The sequence below is a fragment of the Mycteria americana genome, chromosome 7, assembly GCF_035582795.1.
Source record: "Mycteria americana isolate JAX WOST 10 ecotype Jacksonville Zoo and Gardens chromosome 7, USCA_MyAme_1.0, whole genome shotgun sequence".
Classification (NCBI taxonomy): domain Eukaryota; kingdom Metazoa; phylum Chordata; class Aves; order Ciconiiformes; family Ciconiidae; genus Mycteria; species Mycteria americana.
Window position 1 is genome coordinate 54,015,236 of NC_134371.1, and position 12,256 is coordinate 54,027,491.

The 12,256-nt window shown below is 36.6% G+C and overlaps 1 protein-coding gene across 2 annotated transcripts in view; it reads right to left on the minus strand.

The window, feature by feature from the left end:
* Positions 1-4: 4 nt before the first annotated feature.
* PRKACB (protein kinase cAMP-activated catalytic subunit beta) overlaps positions 5-12,256 on the minus strand; it is a 76,264-nt gene continuing 64,012 nt past the window's right edge. The window contains exons 7-10 of one of the 2 annotated variants that reach the window (XM_075508491.1): positions 11,647-11,742; positions 10,015-10,137; positions 7,134-7,298; positions 5-2,947 (exon numbers count right to left, since the gene is read on the minus strand). In XM_075508491.1, coding sequence (XP_075364606.1) covers positions 2,822-2,947; positions 7,134-7,298; positions 10,015-10,137; positions 11,647-11,742 — 510 coding nt within the window. In that variant the 3' untranslated portion in view covers positions 5-2,821. The remainder of the gene's footprint in view (positions 2,948-7,133; positions 7,299-10,014; positions 10,138-11,646; positions 11,743-12,256) is intronic. The other variant, XM_075508493.1, reaches the window with a different exon arrangement.

Here is a 12,256-nt window from a genome sequence, read left to right on the forward strand (position 1 = left end):
GGATTTAAAAATAAGGGTTTTAATGCAACTGACAAGATAATAAAAAAGCAATTTACTTAATGAGATACAATCCTTTATGTTGGAAATGAAAGTTACATACAACTAGAGTACAATTAAAATATACCATATAGTTCAACACTTAATTCCTCAAATGTGTAAAATTAACAAGCTTCTACTGTCATAGATATACAATTTTTCCATATTGTGAAAAGGATTTTTCAAATTAAATACAGGTAACATAATATTCTGTAGTTATATTTTATGACTGTGTTTAAATGAGAGGGTTGTATAATACTCACATTGTCAAATGTACTCACTAATGCCTTGGAAATTGCACACTTCCCCTCCTTTTCCAAAATAGAATCTCATTTCCATACTGAAGTCTATTATGCCATATTGGAAAAGTATTTTACTTTCTAACAGGATTTTCATAAAATTAAAAAATAGCATAATATCATGGCATTAAGATGACTTTTCCACTATGCCCACGTAGAATTTAATCTGGATATCAGACAGACATGTCAGAACCAATTTCCTAGACTTTTGTCTTATTGTACACGCAAGATGAATGATTACAGTATTTTACAAAACAGAAAAATCTCTGAACCTTACTAGAATTATAAATGTAATGATTAAAAATTAAAATCATAACAGAATCAAATTGTGATCTCCAACATTTATTAAAATCTTTTAAAGTTCATAAACGACAACAAAGTTACTGTAGAATTTATCGCATACAGCTAGCATACAGCAGCATGTCCTTGGTCTAAATGAAATACAAAAGATTTTAACATTTTCATACAAAGGATTTCTTTAAATTTATTAATGTGACGATATATCTTTGTTACATAAAATTTGCTACAGCAAAGTATCTTATACTTTTCTTGCACATATGTAAATATGGGTGGACAAAGACTGCATTCAGTGTCAGCCTCCTAATGACGTTGTGCAAAAATGCTCAACAACCTAAACATACAGAATGTTGGATGGTACGTTTCATACTCTTTTGTAAAATGTCTACAAAGGCTTTTCTTAAAGGAGTGTCATACAGATTAAAAGGAAGGAATGTCAGTGGTTTATTTGCACTGACATTCAAACAAATACAATGGCTATGTATCAATATAGCTCATTTTTTTTAAAAACAATTCATCCTTGTATGCATGTAAATTTATCATAAAATATGAGTCTAGTTTAAACTGTTTTGATGTGCTGTTTTAAGACAGGTCACTGAGACAGCCAGAATCAAGTGTACAAATAAAACTACTATGAATAAGTTTAAAAGCAACCCCCAAAAAAGTGCTGAGCCACTGATTATTAACATTGAAATAAATGTGTGAAAGTGCCCAAAGCTAGCACATGGTAGCAGTATCTTTTAAGTCAGTTGGTGAGAGTATACAAAACATAATTAAGCCCAAATACTTATATCTGTGTGACCATACATTCTGTTTGATTGAAAAAAGTAGGTTAGAAATGAAGACACAACGCAACTAAAATAAACCCAGCTGTTGCAGTTTTTAAACTTTGTCTCTTTTCTTCGTGAATGAAGTGCTGTAATTCAAAAGAAAATGATTGTAGCAGTACTCCATCCTCAGTTTACTAATATAGTATACCAGAATAAAAACTTGGCAATAACCTCTTATTCTTAACAGCTAACAAAAAATAACCGTGTTCATCCAGCGATGCATCTAGAACATTATTTTGCGTTTGCTAAACCATTTGTTTTTCATAGCTAATGGCAGAGCGCATTTTGCTTTTTGTGGTGTGGTGGTTTTTATTTTAGTGGATGCCTTTTTTAATCAAAAAAGGCGCAAAACAAGGAATACTTTGGGAGCCCAAACATCGGCTTTTTTTAAAAAAAAAAAAAGTAAAAGAAAATGTGAATCAAAATGAATAATATTCTCTACAATACTGACCAAAACTTCCTTTAAGAGTTTAGGGTTCATGTTATTAAAAAAGCCATTTCATACCTGCCAACTGAAATGCTGGTAAGTTGACTTGGTTAAATATGGTCCAAAATCCAGACCAGGTGGAATTACTCCCTCTCACGAGACTGTAAGCTTTCCATGGTACAGTCTGGTTATGGCCATTTACCTACTGCCTAGGTGGGAAATACAAAGGAAGGAGGCAGTGACGAAAACTGCAGGGATGTAGAAAACCAAGGCACAGGGTCTAGCTACTGTCCCCTACTTAAGCCACCCAATTGATTCTACTGAATTTTGGTCAGTCTCCAGGAAGAAATGTTTTTAAGTTAATTTAGCAGACATTTATATGGCGATAAATACTACCTTCAAAAATGCTAAAAATGTTGGCTAGGTTTAGTCTGAGCTACTAAAAAATTATTATAAATTGTAGCATCAGACACAAGACAGACAAGAATTATTGGCTGGCACAGACTAGAAGCAACATTTATCTTTCACTTCAGTCTAAATCACACTAGCCGCAACACCTTCCATTTCACTCACACAAATAATACATTATTCAAAATAAAATGGAGCATTCTTGGGTAAAAAACTACTTCATTTTAAAGGGGGAAAATGAACAATACACAGAAACAAAGAACGACAGAAACCAAAGTTAAGTAGGAAAGTGGTCTATTATTCTGTGTTACTGCACAAACAGTGCTTGCTTAATTGTGCCTAGTTAGAAGGGTTGGTGCAAACTGCACACATGGAAGATGGCAATAAAGACCTCAGTCAGCTTTGTGGAATGAAGTAACTAGGTAACTGTTTTGACATATGATGGTCTCAGCTCCACCTCATCTGTTAACAGAGTGCAAAGATCCCAATGTGAGCCCTGATGTCATCTTGTCCTCTTACTCCTACTAAAAATCAGCAAATTCTTTTGCACATTTTTCTGTTAGAGACGCACGAATATCTTCTTCTTCATAGTCGTCAAAGTTGCTGGTATCTCCAGGGCCTCTGCACTTTGGTATGAACGGAGCTTCTACCTGTATTCGGGGGGGGGGGGGGGAATCACATGAAATGTTATCGGCCTAATACCTTTAGATTTAACACTGTGATAATGAGCACAACAGTATTCCCATTACTCCTCAAATTCGGCCAAGAAACCAGGTATTACAGTGAACCAGCTTAAAGTCATGGCACATAAATAAAACCAGCCTAAAGGTGAAGGCTGAGATGTATGAATGTGAGTTGAAAAAGACTAATATCTCACAGACAAACATCAATAAAAAATTACTTCCACTTCAAAACAAAGTTTAGTTCTCTCCTTGCAGAAGAGACCCTGCTCTCAGCTCATCAGCTGCGTGGTGCGGCCTCATCAGCGCGGCGAGGGCTGCATGTAACGGTCGCACAGTCATGGGGGAAGTGGAGAAGTAGATGGACTACCATCAACACTACTCAAAAATCTCAGGGCTCTTTGGAACCCCTCTCCTCCCACTTGCCAACAATCCTCTATTTCCAAATAAAAACTAACCTAACACAAGTTTAAAACAATTTGTTCTGCATCTCCTACAAAGTTCCTCCTAGGACCTAACTGTGAGAAGTGAAAGCCTTCTCGAAACTAGGCCACAACTGAGAGAAAAGCAATGACTTGAACGGGTCACTAAAAGATTGTACAGAAAGCCAGTGCAGCTCTAATTAATGATGGAAAACCCTTCTGGTAAAGACTGCCTGCGTATCCTCTCAAATCCAGATATATACTCAATTAGCCTTGAGACTCAGTGCATCCCATGTCAACTGTATGGTAGTAAGCCATTCACACTCAGGTACTGGAACCAGTTGTTTTCCAGGACCCTCTTAACTGCTGCTTCTTAAAGTTGAGGGAACCTGCAGCTTTTTGAGGTTGACCTTAAAAATAAAATTCTTGGGTCTGGCTACAACTTAACAGCCTCAATCTTTCTGTCCCAATTAGTGCACTTCAGCCTCTACTTATCTTGGCAGTTAAACTAAAGATGACCTTAAATGAAGATATGGGGTCTGCACAGCGACATACCTGCATTTTTACTGGCTAACAGCTTATGCTGTCCCTACAGAGTCGGGGGGGGGGGGGGGGGGGAAATAGAGGGGAAAAAAAATAAAGAAGGAGTTGTTCCCAACTTGCAGACACTGAAATGCTATTTTAGGGAACAGACTACTAAATTCCACCTTCACTTAGCTAATATTAATTCAAATCTTAATCCTTCTAGTCTATCACACCTCAAAGTTCAAAATTAAGCTTAATTACTTTTTAAAATAACCTAAATTTTTAGAATCAACTGCATGCTGAAAGAAGGAATAAACAGGGTTCGGGGCTGATGGGAGGCAATGATGAAGAATGGATGGTAAGGAAGGGACCAGAGGGAATGGAAGACCAGGGAGAAGGAGAGATACTCTACTGAAACAGGTCTAGGGCAAACTGGAGTTGGAGGCATGATCATCCGTACCTCATTCCTCTTTTTCATTTGACAGGTGCCCGATTTATGTACCTTTATGGTAAGCAAAATTATAGCAAAACTATTGAGGTGATGCAAACTTAAACCTTGAAGTGCAAAGTAATCAGAGAAGTATCTCTCCCTGGGACATCCCAAGGAGTACGTGTGCCAGAGGCAGCATGGTGGGAGACAGATAAGCAGGGCAGGCATGGCTCCAGCTGAGGCAGGGGATCAGATCCCACTGTGCAGCCACGGAACTGCGCAGTGCCCCAGGTAGGTTACTGATGGCGGCGGGTGGTGGTGTGGAAATCAGTAAATTAAAGAGGTACAGCACAGACTAATACAAATTAAACTCTGCTGACTTTGGGTGATAACACTATACACCCCCACGAAATAACACTAACTTTCTGCATTTATAGACTGTGCTACAATTGTCACGTGTGTATCCTTTTGTTCCTAAAACAATATATGTGTTTAGGTGATTTATCCTGAGACAGTACACAGTCTGTCTACATACCTAGCCTACAAAGCCACACATTTACTGTTACCTGAATTCTGTCCCTGTGTCTTCTCAAAGTGATTTTCAATTACTTCCTTACAACAAACCTCAGAGCACAAGAAATACCTTATTTACTGGAATTTTAGAACACGTTCAAATGAGATGCCTCAGACTTTTTCCTATTATCTTCACTAAGGAAATTGCTAAAAAGAGATTGCAGGAGATAACACTTGTTTATAGTTGAAATACATGTTTGGCCTAAGTACCACCATATTATCAGGCAGCATTTTAATAAACAGCTACACAAATACACAAAGAAAACAAGACTTGATCTTATCTGAAATATTAAGTAATTGGCTGGTTCACTTATGACTGTAGCATAACAAATTATTCACATTACATTAGCTGCCAAGGAACAGTATGTTTATTCAGGAAAATACATGTGGTAACAGCCACTGTGAAAAGCTGGTATAAACCCAAAGTTTATTGCTGTATTTCTATGACTGCTTAAGTGATATTATAATCCATACTGTTGTTTCAGACCTGTAGTATTACAGTATTTATTCCTTATACTTAGAAGCTTCAAAGTTATTCAGCATCAGTTTTCAAAATCCTTTAAAACTAGTAATAGCTATTCTGACTGTACTACTAGTTCACGTTTTAAAATATTTCTTGTTTCTGTGAAAGTAATTCTCTACAGCAGTGCACTAGCAATGCTAAGAATATTTAGCACACTATTAAAGGATCTGATTGAATATTATGGTGCCTGGGTGTCCCCAAACGGCATACTGGGGAATGAAACTCAATGCATATAAAACTGCCTTGTAAACAGGCAATAAGAAAGCAAAGAACAGATAATTACAGTTCTGCAGTGGGGAATCTTTTCTTAAAACATCTATACTTAATAGAAAGAATACAAGATGCATTAATTGTACCCTGTCTTCTAGTAATTAATACATTAGTGAAGAATACAACAACTGTACTGTCAGTTTGTGTAGCCAAACAACCAGTTTCTTTTTAGAAACTATTGTTGTATTTAGGTTTGGCCTTTAAAATACTGCTGTTATAGCAGCAAGTTCATGCCTCTATAATCAAGACTGTTAGCATTTCAACAATGTAAACCAATTCCTTGAAATGTTATCGCTTGACTCTAACCTTTTTACTAGTATCTAGACGCAAAATTATTTCTCCACCAGAGTCTTCTGGGACAACACCAATGAAGTTGTTTTAGTCTTTTATTGTTGTCTATTGGAAAAACAAGAATTCAGAGGTTGCACTTAAGAGAACAAATAATTCCTTAGGAATATGTTTTTAGTAACTCACTAATCTACAGATATTTAACTTTGACTCTACCCTGAAGGGGAGAAGGAGCTTTGGAAGACACACCTAGACTGAAATGTCATCATCCTCATCCCTTTCCCCAGTTTCCTCTCCCAGTTCTGCTTCATTCATCCCAGCAGCCACTAACATGCTCCTCTCAAACCAATACATTAATGGCTGCTCGTGCTCTGAAAATATTCTCAATTCCCTCTGTTGCGTTCATTCTTGTGCAAGTCTGAAGTTCATAGTGCAAACTGGGCATGGACTTTCTAAAAACCACATTGCAAGTCATGTTGGTCAGGCAGGGCTAGAAAAACATTTTTAAAAATGCCAGAAAACAGCATTCAGCAGGCTCTCTCCATTACCGCAGCTTATGGAACTGCAGTCAATTAAAGCGTAGTGTCAGAAGACAAAAACTCCTCAGTAAACACTGAGGACTAAGTAGACACTCTCTACATCTGATCCTGTCCCAGTCACAGATAAAGCAAGAGCAAGAAGGAGGGAGCATACTTTAGCAGAAAAAGAAAAGCTCTAGCTTTGACTAGAGCTCCACACTCAAGCACAATCTGACTGCTAAGAACTAGCTGGAAAGAAAAACAGATTCCTCTGTGCTGTGGAGGAGTATTTATAGATGCCACTATAGCAGGGGTTAAATAAAAAGCAAGAGAGGCAGGAGATGGCTCATTCTGAGATATTCCAGAAATAGACTAAAGCACAACACCTGTTAAGAGAACATGAATGTACACAGAGGTCCAGGATAAAATATCAACAAGAAACAAACATAATTAAATCAATATAAACTCTTCAGAGTGTTAAAGATTAAACTACTTTCACCTTTTCTTAGTTTAATTAAAAGTGACAGAATTAGGAAAGCAAAATAATTAGAAATTTTATTTCAACCCCTTAAAGATCTGTAATAGTTTTGATCAGGAAGGGTCTTACCTTTCTCTGATAAATGGCAATCCAATCTGTAGTTGCAAACCACTTGTGATTCTTTATGTCGTTTACACCATTCTTGAGATTTCCATATCGTTTGGTCAAATCTACCTGGAGTAAATTTCTTAGAAGATCCTTTAGGTCTGAACTGAAGTGTGACGGGAACCTTACCTAAAAATATACATCCACAACATTAAAAGCAATATACAAATTTGATTCTTCCCCCTGTGAAGTAAAACAATGTTCACACAAGAGGAAACATTGGGGCTCTTTCTATTCTTCCTCTAAAAACAAATCAAGTAGGAATGCATGAAAAGGGAGATGATTATTGTTGCACATGTATTTCTGTTTCACAGAGCCTTTATCAATAGCACTACCTTGTGCCTCTACCATTTTTTGAACTGAAAGTGTCTAGATCTGATTGAGTTGAGAAAAAAAATTAATTTAATGTAATAATGACACAAAAGCTAAATTTAACTTGGTGTCTCACCAACACATCATCATCCAAGACATTCTCAACTATTTTCCAGGAACAAATTTTTAGACTTCATTTTATATATATATACACACACGTGCGCACACAGGAGATACAGTATAGTATAGCATATATACAGCATATATAGATATGCTCTGAAATAACTGAACATTCAGCAATCATGTATGAAAATTCAATCTGGAACTTTATCCTGTACTGTAATCTGTTTCTGATAACTAAATACACCAACATCAAAAGTCTTACATAAATAACACAGCACTATTTGAAGATAGCACACGAGTGACTTGGCAATACAATTAATTCAAACCTGGCTAAGAAATATTTGAAGACAATTCATGGGATGTAATTACATAGGGTTTTACTAGCAAAAGATGTACTGACACCGTTTGAGATGGAAGAGAGAAGAAAGGGGAAAAGAACAGGCAGCAAGTTGTATTTGTCATGCCCATAGGCTCAGGGTTTGACACTCCCTATCTTCAGCTGATCAGTTAAGACGTAAATGCAGAACATGGAATTATTTAACATAAAAACATGTTGCGAAATCAAGAGGTCTGATAATCAAAGACACCGCTTCAGTTTACCTGTCAATATGGCTCTATCACAGTACATGAGAAATTCACAGGTTTTAATGAATGCAATACCTAGACAGCTGAGAAGTAAGGAAATACTAACTCAATTTTTAAAGTAGAGAACTAAGTGCATGAGGTAGATTAAATGAGAGACTTAAGGTTATAAAGGAAATATACTGCTATCTGAGAACTGAATGTCAGAGTTTCCAGAGTTCAAGTCCAGTGCTGTTTCTGCAACCATCCATCCATGGACTCAGTAAAAGGTAGATGATCAACAGTACAAATATCAAGCAAATTAGATACCGCTGCAAAAAATGCCCAAGTTTTTTTAGTTTAGAAGATAAATATTTCTTTAAAAATAAACCTTCGTAAATGAATTCCCATATATTAATGGAGACAGCTGAAGGGTCACAGTATTACAGCCTTTCAAACAGCAATCACCTTCTTGATTTAAATAAGGTCCTAGACAGGAATCAACCTCACTGCAGTGTACCACAGGGCCCACTGGGGCACTTCCCTTGGTTAGAATTAGAGAAGTATGTAAGGTGCGGCACAGCGTGTGTTTACGTAGGGACAAGGAAGAGAAGAACCGTAACAAATCAAGTGAGCACAAAGAAACATGAAGAGACAACACTGGCTGGCAGGAGAAACAACAGAATGATCACATTTTTGTGCTATCTGGCACACTAAGAGATATTCATGAAAAATAAAAAGGGAAAAGCTGGAAACGCTTTCTAAAAATTTTATGTAACAATGAAAGCTGCGCAGAACATTAGACATGTCTTGAACTACAGGACTGCAGGAATAAAGAAACCTACTATGAATTATGGAAACTCTTTAGAGCTTCTCAGAAGCTGCAAAAATATTTCTAGAAAAGAAAATAGCTAGGCAAATTAAGCATACAGTTAAACAGTTGTTAATAGTTGTTGGATCATTTTTATGCAAGCATAAAAGGATATAATACCACAATGTAAATTTAGTAACTTGCATTTTAAATTTGAAGGCAGGGAACAGATTTTTAGAACTTTGATTTTTAATATTACTGTAACAATGTCTGTACTTAAGAAGTTGTTCTAGTTTTGGCTGGCTGGAGTAGAGTTAATTTTCTTCATAGTAGCTAGTATATTTTGGATTTGTGCTGGAAACAGTGTTGATAATTCAGGGATGTTTTCGTTATTGCTGAGCAGCGCTTACACAGAGTCAAGGCCTTTTCTGCCCCTCACCCCACCCCACCAGCAAGCAGGCTGGGGGGGCACAAGAAGCTGGGAGGGGACACGGCTGGGACAGGTGAGCCCAACTGACCAAAGGGCTGTTCCACACCATAGGACATCATGCTCAGTATATAAAGCTGGGGAAGAAGAAAGAAGGGGGGACATTCGGAGTGGTGGCGTTTGTCTTCCCAAGTAACCGTTAGGCGTGATGGAGACCTTGATGGAGCCCTGCTTTCCTGGAGATGGCTGAACGCCTGCCTGCCCGTGGGAAGCAGTGAGTGAATGAATTCCTTGTCTTGCTTTGCTTGTGTGCGTGGCTTTTGCTTTACTTATTAAACTGTCTTTATCTCAACCCATGAGTTTTCTCACTTTTACCCTTCCGATTCTCTCCCCTATCCCACCGGGGAGGAGTGAGCAAGCAGCTGCATGGTCTTTAGTTGCCGGCTGGGGTTAAACCACAACAGAAGTATACGTTACAAACTTTTCCCATATTATTTCCAAATTGCTCACTGTCTAGTAGCCAGTAAATTCTGCATCTACTCCACACAAAAAAACAGGTTCTGCAAAGATAAATAACTGCATTTGCAAAAATACACAGAGCCTTCACTCACCTTGCCAGACACAATCTTCTCATAAATTTGAATGGGCTGATCTGCAAAGAATGGGGGATATCCAGCTGCCATTTCATAGATTAACACTCCTAATGCCCACCAATCCACTGCCTTGTTGTAACCCTGGATAAAATGAGAAATACCACTGTTAGTACATTTTTAACACAGTTTAAGATTTTCAATATATATCTATGGAATACAAAAAAAGCAAATGCATTATTGCTTGTTTAATACAGAACTTACAACCTAGTTCAAACCAAACTGAAGCTCACAGATACCAACAGCAATATACTTAAAACTTAATACAGTGACGACAGTGAAACAGTGAGAAAAGTGAAACATTTTGCATACATTCCTGTGATGAGTTTCAGTGATGTCTGTACACTGATGTGACAGGAATGGGCACAATTTATTTAGTTAGTTATTTAAAATCAAAATAATCTTGTTACAGAACGCTTGAAACTTCTTTCAAAGCTTAGGGAAATTTCATTAAATGTGACAACCCTCCCTATATTGTATACCATCATCTTTTGATTATCTGCATTTCAGAACATTAATTTTCATATTTAGTAAACTAGCTACAAGAGCTTAGAAGTTTAGTGAATTAGCTGTAATAGAGTAATTTATGATCTGATCTTTAAAGCCTGAACATAAAATCATTAGAAAATCCTATTTAATATTAAAAAAGACAGAAAACCCCACCAGCCTCATCAATTTTATATGTGTTCTCTGAGATCTTTTACAAAGCTCAGGGCTAAGACTCAGTCTTTCCTGAAAAATCTACTATGGAGAATTTGTAGTAGACACATTGCAATCTACTCTGCTGCTTTAGCTGCATGGGGGCAAAAAAGCTGCAAATAACGAACATTTTCTCCCCAAATAAAAGTATTTTTCATTAACTTTTAAAGACCTGCAAAGGATATTTAATTAAACCAATTCAATTACATGTATAATTTAACATTCTGCATTATGATTGTTTATATCACAAGCAGTTCCAAAAACTCTAAGGATATTTTTCCTTTGCAAAACATGAAGGGCTACAGTTGAACAGCCATATGATAAATAATATTTCTTCTATGTTCAAACACTTAGTGCAAGTACTAGACACAAACTGATCAATGGTAAGCTTAGACTGCATGTACTTTATGTGTAAAACCAGTGGTTTGTCATGTTTGATTTTGTGTGAAGTGCCTTAAACCTGAAACACTCTGCAACTAGTTATTTAATGACTACTGATTCATCCAATATGCGGTTCTTGTTACCTCTGGAGCTCCTGTTCTAGTCTGTTAACACTTCAGAATGTAATCACTCACATCTGCTATTCTGGTAAGCATGCTAGTTAAATAACCTAATTACAGATTCTTTAAATCCCCTTTTCCCTCACAAGTTACATGGCAAGCACATGTAGAAAGTTCTGTACAGCTATGTGAAAATCCCTGCTTTGGAGTAAGTTTTAGTATACTAAAAAAATATTTACAATGCAATGATTGCATTTTGTGCAGTTCATAAAGAGTTGACTAGTCAAGATTTGATTTTTGGAAGTATCGGCAATTGTTTATCCCTCAGAGTTTAATAATTGGGTGATAAGTTTTAACTGCATCAAATGCATGGCAGAATAACAAGACGAAGTACCTTGCTGAGAATTATTTCAGGTGCCAGGTATTCTGGAGTCCCACATAACGTCCAGGTTCTTCCTTTTACTCTTTTTGCAAAGCCAAAGTCCGTGACCTGTCATCAGAAGAAATAAATTGACTGTAAGTGCATTTCTACAAAGAAATTTAAAACTAAGTACTTCTGAAATACTTTTGAAAGCTATTTTATACAGAGGAAAAATTTGTTTCTCAAATCACATAGTATCTTATAGTCAGATGTACCTTTAGTAGCCAGTCCTTCTGATACTTCCAATTCAGACAGATAGGAGGTTTCTCATGATAAAATTAATAAATAACACAAAATACATATTTCCCCCCTGACACAAGCTTCTATTTATAATTTAAAAAATCAGCAGGAACTATGGCTTACTAATCTTCCACATGTACTGCAGTTACATTAATCATTTTTCTTATACTTTTCACATCAGACTGTTTATACTGCTGAAAGTTTAAAGAACGTGAATATGAACAAGATATTTATCTTTTCTTTTAGTTTACAAATAAATGAATCACAAAAAGGGTCAAGATATCTGCCAGTCTTGTAAATTTAGAATTTTATTGCATAAGTGTATAAAGGTTATATGTAAAAT